A 13,882-nucleotide genomic window follows, 5' to 3' on the forward strand; every position below is an offset into this window, starting at 1 on the left:
GTATGGGCTGAGTCGTGCGCAATAGAATCCTACACCGATGCATTCTGCATAGTTCATTTTGTTTCGGTATGTTGCATTGAAAGTGGCTAATATTGCATTGATTTGATCACAATTGCCACAGTAAAGGGAAACATTGATAGTGTTAACAAACAGGGAAAACTAGAGAAAGTTGAGTGACGTTCAATCTCGTGCTTCTCACTGTGGGCCTATATTTCTTCTGCACTCTGCGCCGTAGAGTTGTGCTCAGGTGTGCAACAACATTGGGAGACATATTGAGACAGCTGATGTACATTTTTATACGGAGGACACTTTTCTCTATTCAAATGGCAGCAGTTTGACTTTTTAAAAGCTCAAACAGTTTTTAACATCATTCAACAGAATCTGTACGATTTGTAGATTGTTCTGAATTCCTCTTAAACAGAATGCATGGTATTTTCCAATACTAAACACTGAACCATGTAATTACTACTTTGGAAGGACATTCTATAGAGCATGTCATCTGGGAGTGTGGGTGGATGAGAAGTTGAGCTTCACCACTCATGTAGATAACCTTGTCAGGAAACGCAAGCTGCGTATTGGGTTTTATTACCGACACAAAGCTTGTTTTTCCTTTTCTGCTAGAAAGCAGCCCTTCGTTTTGTCACCAATCAGAGATGTGTAACTCACCATTGTGTTCTCTACAGTGCTGTCGGGTAGACATAACTAGCAAAACAAACATTGGTACATTCTTATTTATAAGGCCATTTTAGGAAATCTGCTATTTTATCTATCCTCTCTTCCAGCTCGAAATGAAAACACATACAAGCTCAGATCTCAATCTTGTTTTATGCTAAGAGTCCCAAAAATTTGAACCAAGCATGTAAAAAGGTTGTTTGATTATTCAGCCCCCTGGTCTTGGAATTCCCTCCAAGCCGACCTAAAACTACAGAACCTGGTGTCCCTGGAGAAGTTCAAAGGACAAATAGATGAACAGGTAGTTGAGACATGTAGTTGTTTCTAGTTGTCACTAGTTTGCGTTTCCTTATGTAAGGAAGCATGTTGTTTTACTTCACATACACACACACACACACATCCACTGTTTATTTGCTGTTTCAGTTGTGCTGTGGCCAGTGTGTTCTTAATTGACTAGCCTGGTTAAATAAAATAAATAAAATCACATGCTCACTGAACCACACACTGAACCATGCGCTGAACCTGACACTGAACCATACACTGAACCACACACTGAACCATACACTGAACCATACACTGAACCATACACTGAACCATACACTGAACCATACACTGAACCATACACTGAACCATACACTGAACCACACACTGAACCATACACTGAACCATGCACTGAACCATACACTGAACCACACACTGAACCATACACTGAACCATACACTGAACCATACACTGAACCATACACTGAACCATACACTGAACCATGCACTGAACCATACACTGAACCACACACTGAACCATACACTGAACCACACACTGAACCATACACTGAACCATACACTGAACCATACACTGAACCATACACTGAACCACACAGGTGAGATCATAAGACCTGAAGATCACGCTTTTAGTGACCTCCGCAATCTCTCCTAATAATTCAACAGTTCCAGTCTGACTGGACGAAGCCCATTGGTGCTGGCAAACATTATGGGCTGTATGTCATTGGTGCTGCTATAGCAACGCTGGCTGGTGGTGCACAAAATTAATAATATGACACGCACACAATTCTCCAGCACCATCATCTGTATACTGACTAATTCATAATACACACACTTTTATCTGACTAATATTGTACGATGCCAAGTTACATGGAACGTCAACCAAACTGTTTAAAACATCAAAATGATATATCACCTGACAGAACTTCAATATCAAGAATAAATCAAACACACCTCACCACACACTTTAATGATGAAACCTGGACAGTGTGGGTACCACCATATGAAGTGAAGTCATACAGTATAGAATTGAACATTTAATGTGATAGCTCATCATATGATGCAAAATGCATAATATTTTTTTGTTGTTGCTCTGAGTCTGTACTAAAAGTGCTCTATCTTAAAAACTTGACTGCTGACAATGGCATGCACGATTTTGGGGCCCATTGAATGGACTAATTTACAAAATACTAAAAGATCTATCTGAACTATCCCTCTAATAATAATAATTTCTGTAAACGCAAATCTCCAACTGAAACAGCTTTATACAAGCCTGAATTTTACCTTGACAAATCATTAATTGTCATAGAAGGAAGGGGGGGGGGGGGGGGGTGTGTGAAGGTGTTGAGTAGATTAGTAGGCCTGTTGTAATGGGTCTTTGTGGCAAGGACAGAACAACCAGAGAGTTGTGTGTGTGTGCGTGCGCGTGCACACATGCACACATTATGTGTGTTTTGTAACCCAACATGCCAGTAAACACAGTGTACCTGCTTCACTGAGATGGGAAAGGTGGGCGATTGTTCAGTTTTCATCTCCCATTCATTTACAAGGAGCCATGTAAAACACTATTTCCCTATTGTATCCATGGCCTCCAAGGGCTGGGTGGGGCCTTGTCATTATAAGTAGCCAGGTATGCTGACAAACACCATACAGATACCAGTAATAGTCTCTAATACAACAATGACAGTGGTGGTGGTGACTCACTGGCATAGGTGTGTGTGTGTGTGTGTGCGTGTGTTCTAGATGAAAAGGAGTTTGCTCTGTTCTGTTCTGTTGATACCTGGCAGAACAGAGAAATGAATGAAATTCTTCAGTTAGTCACATACTCTTAGAGCTGGTTGAAGAGGGAGGTTCATACTCTTTTCACACTAATGAGCCGAGCCGTATCGAGCTGGCCTGGTTATTCATCCACCATAGTGTCTGGAACTGTGCTATAAAGGACCATGTGAAAATGACAGTATTGACAGGGTTAGCACGATATGTGAAAAAAGCATCAGTGTTGACCCTAAATAAATGACATGTATCTTTCAGGAATGTGATGATCGATGCTCAGGAATGGTGTAATAGTCCTACTTTATAATCTATATTTCCTGATACCTTTACAACTGATATTTCTGCTTCCTTCCGAGCAATAAACCAATGGTTATTACTGAAACAACATCCTGACCTTAGGGATTGTAGATTTGTGATAAACAATCACATCACTTATTCAATCCATCATGGGTAGTTACATATTCATACTAATCATTCCTAGGATGTATCCCAAATAGCACTCTATGCACTACTTTTGACCAGGGCCCATAGGGTGACGTGTGGGTCACAGCCAGGTGTCCCCATATAGTGGGCTATATACTTACAGTGATGTATTACAGTAAAGACATAAGGTGCTCAGGTCATCCATTGACTGCTGAATCCTCCTCCCCCTCCCCCCCTCCTCCCTCTCTGTGGATGACTTCGTCAACCATTTTGAAAAGAAGGTTGACGACATCCGATCCTCGTTTAAGTCAAATGACACCGCAGGTCCTGCTCACACTGCCCTACCCTATGCTTTGACTTCTTTCTCCCCTCTCTCTCCAGATGAAATCTTGCGACTCGTGACGGCCGGCCGCCCAACAACCTGCCCGCTTGACCCTATCCCCTCCTCTCTTCTCCAGACCATTTCTGGAGACCTTCTCCCTTACCTCACCTCGCTCATCAACTCATCCTTGACCGCTGGCTATGTCCCTTCCGTCTTCAAGAGAGTGAGAGTTGCACCCCTTCTCAAAAAACCTACACTCGATCCCTCCGATGTCAACAACTACAGACCAGTATCCCTTCTTTCTTTTCTCTCCAAAACTCTTGAGCGTGCCGTCTTTAGCCAACTCTCTTGCTATCTCTCTCAGAATGACCTTCTTGATCCAAACCAGTCAGGTTTCAAGACTGGTCATTCAACTGAGACTGCTCTTCTCTGTGTCACGGAGGCTCTCCGCACTGCTAAAGCTAACTCTCTCTCCTCTGCTCTCGTCCTTCTAGACCTATCTGCTGCCTTTGATACTGTGAACCATCAGATCCTCCTCTCCACCCTCTCCGAGTTGGGCATCTCCGGCGCGGCTCACTCTTGGATTGCGTCCTACCTGACAGGTCGCTCCTACCAGGTGGCGTGGCGAGAATCTGTCTCCGCACCACGTTCTCTCACCACTGGTGTCCCCCAGGGCTCAGTTCTGGGCCCTCTCCTATTCTCGCTATACACCAAGTCACTTGGCTCTGTCATATCCTCACATGGCCTTTCCTATCAGTGCTACGCAGACGACACACAATTCATCTTCTCCTTTCCCCCTTCTGATAACCAGGTGGCGAATCGCATCTCTGCATGTCTGGCAGACATATCAGTGTGGATGATGGATCACCACCTCAAGCTGAACCTCGGCAAGACGGAGCTGCTCTTCCTCCCGGGGAAGGACTGCCCGTTCCATGATCTCGCCATCACGGTTGACAACTCTGTTGTGTCCTCCTCCCAGAGTGCAAAGAGCCTTGGCGTGACCCAGGACAACACCCTGTCGTTCTCCGCTAACATCAAGGCGGTGACCCGATCCTGTAGGTTCATGCTCTACAACATTCGCAGAGTACGACCCTGCCATACACAGGAAGCGGCACAGGTCCTAATCCAGGCACTTGTCATCTCCCGTCTGGATTACTGCAACTCGCTGTTGGCTGGGCTCCCTGCCTGTGCCATTAAACCCCTACAACTCATCCAGAACGCTGCAGCCCGTCTGGTGTTCGACCTTCCCAAGTTCTCTCACGTCACCCCGCTCCTCCGCACACTCCACTGGCTTCCAGTTGAAGCTCGCATCTGCTACAAGACCATGGTGCTTGCCTACGGAGCTGTGAGGGGTCTGATCAGTCCCTACACCCAAACGAGGGCACTACGTTCATCCACCTCTGGCCTGCTGGCTCTCCTACCTCTGCGGAAGCACAGTTCCCGCTCAGCCCAGTCAAAACTGTTCGCTGCTCTGGCACCCCAATGGTTGAACAAGCTCCCTCATGACGCCAGGACAGCGGAGTCACTCACCACCTTCCGGAGACACTTGAAACCCCACCTCTTTAAGGAATACCTGGGATAGGATAAAGTAATCCTTCTACTCCCCCTTACCCCACCCCAAAAAATAAAAATAAAAACTATTGTAAAGTGGTTGTCCCACTGGCTATCATAAGGTGAATGCACCAATTTGTAAGTCGCTCAGGATAAGAGCGTCTGATGAATGACGTAAATGTAAATGTAAATGTAAATATTCATGTTGAGTGTTTGAATACAGTGCAGCCTTTGGCTAAAGCTGATGAGACAGTAAACAGTGGCGCTGGATTAGTCTGTACCCTACGCCCTATGCAGTGCACTACTTTTGACCAAAGCCCTATGGGCCCTGGTCAAAAGTAGTGCACTATATCGGGGAATAGGGTGCCATTTGGGACACAATCTTCATCAGCAGCTCTTATCTCCTAAAGTCTTATCTCACGGCCACCTCTAACTCACAGGTCCAGCTAGAAGCAATCCCATGTAACCCTGTGCAACTTATACAACTAGGAGTCATACAGTGTATCCTTTCTGACGAATTGCCACCCGTACAATGCTGCTACTATTGCTTGTGTGATTTATAGTCTGTAATAGAAACTCATAAACAGATATCAGTGATGTATCACCCTAATATTTCTCTCCTCTCTCTACCTTTAATAACGCTTTTGTTGTATCGCTCAGTATCGGTCTAGCAGTGTGTCTCATTGACTTCCTCCACCTTTTGGACATCTAAGCAACAACCACACATCTAATAATAATACATCACAATATGTGGTTACCTCTCCTGTATTTATTGTGAACACATTATTCCAGAGTTCTAGCGTTTGCTGTAACTGTGGGTGAGACATTAAATTGGTGAGGTGGAGCTGAACTGATGTATGTTCAATCATTTCCAAACAAACAAATTGTAAAAGAAAAGCTATCACTGTAAAAGTACAAACTCTGCATGGAGTGCCCTCTAGTGTCTCTTTCAAGGAACTTCAATGTAAAAAAAAAAAGTTGGGCAAATGGAGAAACTGTTGATTAAAGAGGAAGTTCACACATTTTTACATGTGCCTTATTTTCAGAAAGAGTGAAAATAAGTCTAAATGTACAAATTGGTGAACTTCCCCTTTAATGCATCACACTCAAACATAAATGAGCTATGAAGCAGCTAGATTATAATTAAATTACAGCTTTTATTATAAAATAGATTTTATGTACATGAAACAACTTATGAAATTCAATCAGATTCAGCGGAAGTGACCTATTGCAAACTTGTGAAACAACACATGTTAGAGGAAATGTGGACATATCTCTTTTCTCTCTTCCTGTAGTCACTGCTAGGTTTACTGGCAAACATGTAAACAGGGAGAGGGAGGGAGGGAGGGAGGGGAGGAGAGAGAGTCAGTAGGTTTACCTTTTAGATAAATAAATAGAGATAGAAAAGGAAGAGAAGGATAGAGAGGGAAAGGGTTCAGGGAGAGAGAGAAGAGAGAAGAGAGGGAAAGAGAAGGTGACAGAGAGAATGAAAGTTCGCAAAGAAGGACAGAGAGCGTGAAGAGTATAGAGATGAGAGGGGTCAGGGAGAGAGACATAAGAAGATAGACAGAAAAATAGATAGAGAGAGAGAGCGAGTGAATAGAGGGAAAGAGGGAGAGGTGAAGGAGGTCAGGAGGATGGTGTGTTGCCAAACGTAGAGGGAGTTCTCCATGGAGGGGACCTGCTGAAGGCTGTCTCTGCTGCTCTGTCGTCGTTACCCCATTCCTGCACACATACACACACACACATGCACACACAAATGCGGTTTCATTATTACAGCACATTTACGTAAAGTCGAAACACTTCCTTTCGAAGACTCTCTTAGGATCCAAAGACAGTCCGTTTCCCCTTATGGATTATAGCTTCACATGAAGTCATGATGAAAGCATTGAGTTGACTCTGTCCACAGTAACCCATATACTAACACATTGTCTGGGGAGAGCCTTCAAACTAATGAATGAGATGATTACAGCTAATGAGAGCCCATGCAGGCAGGCCCAGGTCACAGAGGAGCAGTAATGTGAAGCATGCTTGTGTTCAGTAGGGAGGCAGAGTTCACTGATGTATCTGCAATGCATCATAGAAAGAGAGCGAGGGAGAGAGTGCGAGAGAGAGAGAGAGAGTAGCAGACAAGATGTCCTTACCTGAGAGGTAATGCTGACATGTTTGAGGGTAAGGTCTGGAAAACAATAACGGAGAGAGAGAGAGTAGCAGAGAAGATGTCCTTACCTGAGAAGTAATGCTGACATGTTTGAGGGTAAGGTCTGGAAAACAATAACGGAGAGAGAGAGAGTAGCAGAGAAGATGTCCTTACCTGAGAAGTAATGCTGACATGTTTGAGGGTAAGGTCTGGAAAACAATAACAGAGAGAGAGAGTAGCAGAGAAGATGTCCTTACCTGAGAAGTAATGCTGACATGTTTGAGGGTAAGGTCTGGAAAACAATAATAGAGAGAGAGAGAGTAGCAGAGAAGATGTCCTTACCTGAGAAGTAATGCTGACATGTTTGAGGGTAAGGTCTGGAAAACAATAACAGAGAAAGAGTAGCAGAGAAGATGTCCTTACCTGAGAGGTAATGCTGACACGTTTTAGGGTAAGGTCTGGAAAACAATAACAATAATGAAGAATAATGTAAATATGGATGTCAGTGACGATGATTATATGAAAGCATTATGTGACATAAGATCATTGAATCACTCTATTTGTTTAAAAAACACTCACCAAGGACATGGTCCCCGGAATGAAGCTTGGCCCATAGAAGAGCCCCCTCCCTAGACACAAGAGAGAAATACAATTATAAATACTATTCTAAAAGAGAGATATACAATTATAAATACTATTCTAAAGAGTGAAATACTGTTATAAATGGTATTCTAAAGGGAGAAATACTATTATAAATACTATTCTAAAGGGAGAAATACTATTAGAAATACTATTCTAAAGGGAGAAATACTATTAGAAATACTATTCTAAAGAGTGGAATACTATTAGAAATACTATTTTAAAACATCTCATGCTCTATGATATTACTGTACTTCCCTGAAAGTTGGAGACTCATAGATAGATGATCCAACACCCACCTTTTACGCTTTTCTTCCGCCATTGCCTTAACTGAACAATGGAAAGAGAAAAGAGAGAGAAGAGAAAAATTAAGCGAGAAGGTGTAATGTCTGTGATGTCACAGTAGGTCACATTTTGAATGGTAAAGGGCATTTCTTCAAAGGTTTACTAGCCTGGTCCCAGATCAGTTTGTGCTGTCTTGCCAACTCCTATTAAGGTCAACCGTAAGGTCAACCGCTCCTGGTTGACGAGAGCACAAACTGATCTGCGAACAGAGTATAGGTTAACAGGTGTAACAGTACCTTTCCTCTGCACCGCCACACCCATGCCCACCATTGCAGTGATGAACAGAACTAGAGCAGAAAGAGATCCCAACACCAGAGGCCAGTCCACACCAGTCAGCCCTACCAGAAAGACAATATTACCTGTCAATCAATGAGCTCTCAGATACAGATGTAGTATCTTAGTTTGAGCCAGTTTCCTACAGCAGGAAAATAATCCTGCAGCAACAGGAAATGTGAATTATTATGTAGATTATAATTAATGGACATTTTTGTAGAAGTTGGAGAAATAAAAATATAAGGAAAAATCTGTGGATATTACAACCTTCCGAAGCCTTTTTAAACCTCAAATGCACTACACGTTTTTAATTTCATGCATTGCAGGAAAGTTCTCCTGCAACAGGGTGATCAAATTAAGATCCTACATCTGTAGAGTAGGCTACACATAAAATACCCAGCACCAGGCCCACATTGTGTCTAATATCAATACCCAGCACCAGGCCCACACTGTGTCTAATATCAATACCCAGCACCAGGCCCACACTGTGTCTAATATCAATACCCAGCACCAGGCTCACACTGTGTCTAATATCAATACCCAGCACCAGGCTCACACTGTGTCTAATATCAATACCCAGCACCAGGCCCACACTGTGTCTAATATCAATACCCAGCACCAGGCCCACACTGTGTCTAATATCAATACCCAGCACCAGGCTCACACTGTGTCTCATATCAATACCCAGCACCAGGCTCACACTGTGTCTAATATCAATACCCAGCACCAGGCTCACACTGTGTCTAATATCAATACCCAGTCAGACAGGGATTTGTTGATTGTAGTATTTCAGTGAGTTACCTGGCGAAGAGGGAGGGGAGGTGGTGGTCTTTTCTGGAAGACAATGACAGACAATATTATAGGTGGAAAATAATTCCAGCTGCCTCTTGAGTGGTATGAGTTGATGCACACAGGCTCAGACAAACACAGAAATCAGAGACACAGACCTATGACTCTCGACACAGCCAGTGGTGGACTTCTCTCTGAGTGGCTCCACTCTGCTCCCAGCAGGGCACTGTATTGGCACTGGTACTGGTCCGACAGCGGGCCGTCCTGGGCAGGCAGGGACGAGAGAGCAAAACCACACACTGAACCACGCGCTGAACCATACACTGAACCACACACTGAACCATACACTGAACCATACACTGAACCACACACTGAACCACGCTCTGAACCATACACTGAACCACACGCAGAACCATACACTGAACCACACACTGAACCATACACTGAACCACGCTCTGAACCATACACTGAACCACGCGCAGAACCGTACACTGAACCATACACTGAACCATGCGCTGAACCATACACTGAACCATACACTGAACCATACACTGAACCATACACTGAACCACGCTCTGAACCATACACTGAACCATACACTGAACCACACACTGAACCATGCGCTGAACCATACACTGAACCACACACTGAACCACACACTGAACCACACACTGAACCATACACTGAACCACACACTGAACCACGCTCTGAACCATACACTGAACCACGCGCAGAACCATACACTGAACCATACACTGAACCACACACTGAACCATACACTGAACCATACACTGAACCACGCGCAGAACCATACACTGAACCACACACTGAACCATACACTGAACCATGCGCTGAACCATACACTGAACCATACACTGAACCATACACTGAACCATACACTGAACCACACAGGTGAGATCATAAGACCTGAAGATCACGCTTTTAGTGACCTCCGCAATCTCTCCTTTTAATAATTCAACAGTTCCAGTCTGACTGGACGAAGCCCATTGGTGCTGGCAAACATTATGGGCTGTATGTCATTGGTGCTGCCATAGCAACGCTGGCTGGTGGTGCACAAAATTAATAATATGACACGCACACAATTCTCCAGCACCATCATCTGTATACTGACTAATTCATAATACACACATTTTATCTGACTAATATTGTACGATGCCAAGTTACATGGAACGTCAACCAAACTGTTTAAAACATCAAAATGATATATCACCTGACAGAACTTCAATATCAAGAATAAATCAAACACACCTCACCACACACTTTAATGATGAAACCTGGACAGTGTGGGTACCACCATATGAAGTGAAGTCATAAAGTATAGAATTGAACATTTAATGTGATAGCTCATCATATGATGCAAAATGCATAATATTTTTTTGTTGTTGCTCTGAGTCTGTACTAAAAGTTCTTTATCTTAAAAACTTGACTGCTGACAATGGCATGCACGATTTTGGGGCCCATTGAATGGACTAATTTACAAAATACTAAAAGATCTATCTGAACTATCCCTCTAATAATAATAATTTCTGTAAACGGGGGGGGGGGGGGGGGGGGGTGAAGGTGTTGAGTGGATTAGTAGGCCTGTTGTAATGGGTCTTTGTGGCAAGGACAGAACAACCAGAGAGTTGTGTGTGTGTGTGTGCGTGCGCGTGCACACATGCGCACATTATGTGTGTTTTGTAACCCAACATGCCAGTAAACACAGTGTACCTGCTTCACTGAGATGGGAAAGGTGGGCGATTGTTCAGTTTTCATCTCCCATTCATTTACAAGGAGCCATGTAAAACACTATTTCCCTATTGTATCCATGGCCTCCTAGGGCTGGGTGGGGCCTTGTCATTATAAGTAGCCAGGTATGCTGACAAACACCATACAGATACCAGTAATAGTCTCTAATACAACAATGACAGTGGTGGTGGTGACTCACTGGCATAGGTGTGTGTGTGTGTGTGTGTGTGTGTGTGTGTGTGTGTGTTCTAGATGAAAGGGAGTTTGCTCTGTTCTGTTCTGTTGATACCTGGCAGAACAGAGAAATGAATGAAATTCTTCAGTTAGTCACATACTCTTAGAGCTGGTTGAAGAGGGAGGTTCATACTCTTTTCACACTAATGAGCCGAGCCGTATCGAGCTGGCCTGGTTATTCATCCACCATAGTGTCTGGAACTGTGCTATAAAGGACCATGTGAAAATGACAGTATTGACAGGGTTAGCACGATATGTGAAAAAAGCATCAGTGTTGACCCTAAATAAATGACATGTATCTTTCAGGAATGTGATGATCGATGCTCAGGAATGGTGTAATAGTCCTACTTTATAATCTATATTTCCTGATACCTTTACAACTGATATTTATGCTTCCTTCCGAGCAATAAACCAATGGTTATTACTGAAACAACATCCTGACCTTAGGGATTGTAGATTTGTGATAAACAATCACATCACTTATTCAATCCATCATGGGTAGTTACATATTCATACTAATCATTCCTAGGATGTATCCCAAATAGCACTCTATGCACTACTTTTGACCAGGGCCCATAGGGTGACGTGTGGGTCACAGCCAGGTGTCCCCATATAGTGGGCTATATACTTACAGTGATGTATTACAGTAAAGACATAAGGTGCTCAGGTCATCCATTGACTGCTGAATCCTCCTCCCCCCCCCCCCCCCCCCCCTCCTCCCTCTCTGTGGATGACTTCGTCAACCATTTTTAAAAGAAGGTTGACGACATCCGATCCTCGTTTAAGTCAAATGACACAGCTGGTCCTGCTCACACTGCCCTACCCTATGCTTTGACTTCTTTCTCCCCTCTCTCTCCAGATGAAATCTTGCGACTCGTGACGGCCGGCCGCCCAACAACCTGCCCGCTTGACCCTATCCCCTCCTCTCTTCTCCAGACCATTTCTGGAGACCTTCTCCCTTACCTCACCTCGCTCATCAACTCATCCTTGACCGCTGGCTATGTCCCTTCCGTCTTCAAGAGAGTGAGAGTTGCACCCCTTCTCAAAAAACCTACACTCGATCCCTCCGATGTCAACAACTACAGACCAGTATCCCTTCTTTCTTTTCTCTCCAAAACTCTTGAGCGTGCCGTCTTTAGCCAACTCTCTTGCTATCTCTCTCAGAATGACCTTCTTGATCCAAACCAGTCAGGTTTCAAGACTGGTCATTCAACTGAGACTGCTCTTCTCTGTGTCACGGAGGCTCTCCGCACTGCTAAAGCTAACTCTCTCTCCTCTGCTCTCGTCCTTCTAGACCTATCTGCTGCCTTTGATACTGTGAACCATCAGATCCTCCTCTCCACCCTCTCCGAGTTGGGCATCTCCGGCGCGGCTCACTCTTGGATTGCGTCCTACCTGACAGGTCGCTCCTACCAGGTGGCGTGGCGAGAATCTGTCTCCGCACCACGTTCTCTCACCACTGGTGTCCCCCAGGGCTCAGTTCTGGGCCCTCTCCTATTCTCGCTATACACCAAGTCACTTGGCTCTGTCATATCCTCACATGGCCTTTCCTATCAGTGCTACGCAGACGACGCACAATTCATCTTCTCCTTTCCCCCTTCTGATAACCAGGTGGCGAATCGCATCTCTGCATGTCTGGCAGACATATCAGTGTGGATGATGGATCACCACCTCAAGCTGAACCTCGGCAAGACGGAGCTGCTCTTCCTCCCGGGGAAGGACTGCCCGTTCCATGATCTCGCCATCACGGTTGACAACTCTGTTGTGTCCTCCTCCCAGAGTGCAAAGAGCCTTGGCGTGACCCAGGACAACACCCTGTCGTTCTCCGCTAACATCAAGGCGGTGACCCGATCCTGTAGGTTCATGCTCTACAACATTCGCAGAGTACGACCCTGCCATACACAGGAAGCGGCACAGGTCCTAATTCAGGCACTTGTCATCTCCCGTCTGGATTACTGCAACTCGCTGTTGGCTGGGCTCCCTGCCTGTGCCATTAAACCCCTACAACTCATCCAGAACGCTGCAGCCCGTCTGGTGTTCGACCTTCCCAAGTTCTCTCACGTCACCCCGCTCCTCCGCACACTCCACTGGCTTCCAGTTGAAGCTCGCATCTGCTACAAGACCATGGTGCTTGCCTACGGAGCTGTGAGGGGTCTGATCAGTCCCTACACCCAAACGAGGGCACTACGTTCATCCACCTCTGGCCTGCTGGCTCCCCTACCTCTGCGGAAGCACAGTTCCCGCTCAGCCCAGTCAAAACTGTTCGCTGCTCTGGCACCCCAATGGTGGAACAAGCTCCCTCATGACGCCAGGACAGCGGAGTCACTCACCACCTTCCGGAGACACTTGAAACCCCACCTCTTTAAGGAATACCTGGGATAGGATAAAGTAATCCTTCTACTCCCCCTTACCCCACCCCCAAAAAAAAAAAAAAAAACTATTGTAAAGTGGTTGTCCCACTGGCTATCATAAGGTGAATGCACCAATTTGTAAGTCGCTCAGGATAAGAGCGTCTGATGAATGACGTAAATGTAAATGTAAATGTAAATATTCATGTTGAGTGTTTGAATACAGTGCAGCCTTTGGCTAAAGCTGATGAGACAGTAAACAGTGACGCTGGATTAGTCTGTACCCTACGCCCTATGCAGTGCACTACTTTTGACCAAAGCCCTATGGGCCCTGGTCAAAAGTAGT

General features: G+C 44.8%; 1 protein-coding gene across 1 annotated transcript; it reads right to left on the reverse strand.

Moving 5' to 3' along the window:
- Positions 1 to 6,403: 6,403 nt before the first annotated feature.
- LOC311124404 (uncharacterized protein) lies at positions 6,404 to 10,981 on the reverse strand (the record flags this gene model as incomplete). The annotated part of the gene is made up of 8 exons (XM_084198561.1): positions 6,404 to 6,744; positions 7,583 to 7,617; positions 7,739 to 7,788; positions 8,098 to 8,128; positions 8,380 to 8,481; positions 9,218 to 9,250; positions 9,364 to 9,469; positions 10,937 to 10,981. The coding sequence occupies 8 exons, from the start codon at positions 10,979 to 10,981 to the stop codon at positions 6,649 to 6,651; spliced, it is 498 nt and encodes a 165-aa protein (XP_084054687.1). The 3' UTR covers positions 6,404 to 6,648.
- Between the last annotated feature and the right edge of the window lie 2,901 nt (positions 10,982 to 13,882).

The sequence above is a fragment of the Coregonus lavaretus genome, assembly GCF_964263955.1.
Source record: "Coregonus lavaretus genome assembly, contig: HAP1_SCAFFOLD_910, whole genome shotgun sequence".
In the NCBI taxonomy this organism is placed as follows: domain Eukaryota; kingdom Metazoa; phylum Chordata; class Actinopteri; order Salmoniformes; family Salmonidae; genus Coregonus; species Coregonus lavaretus.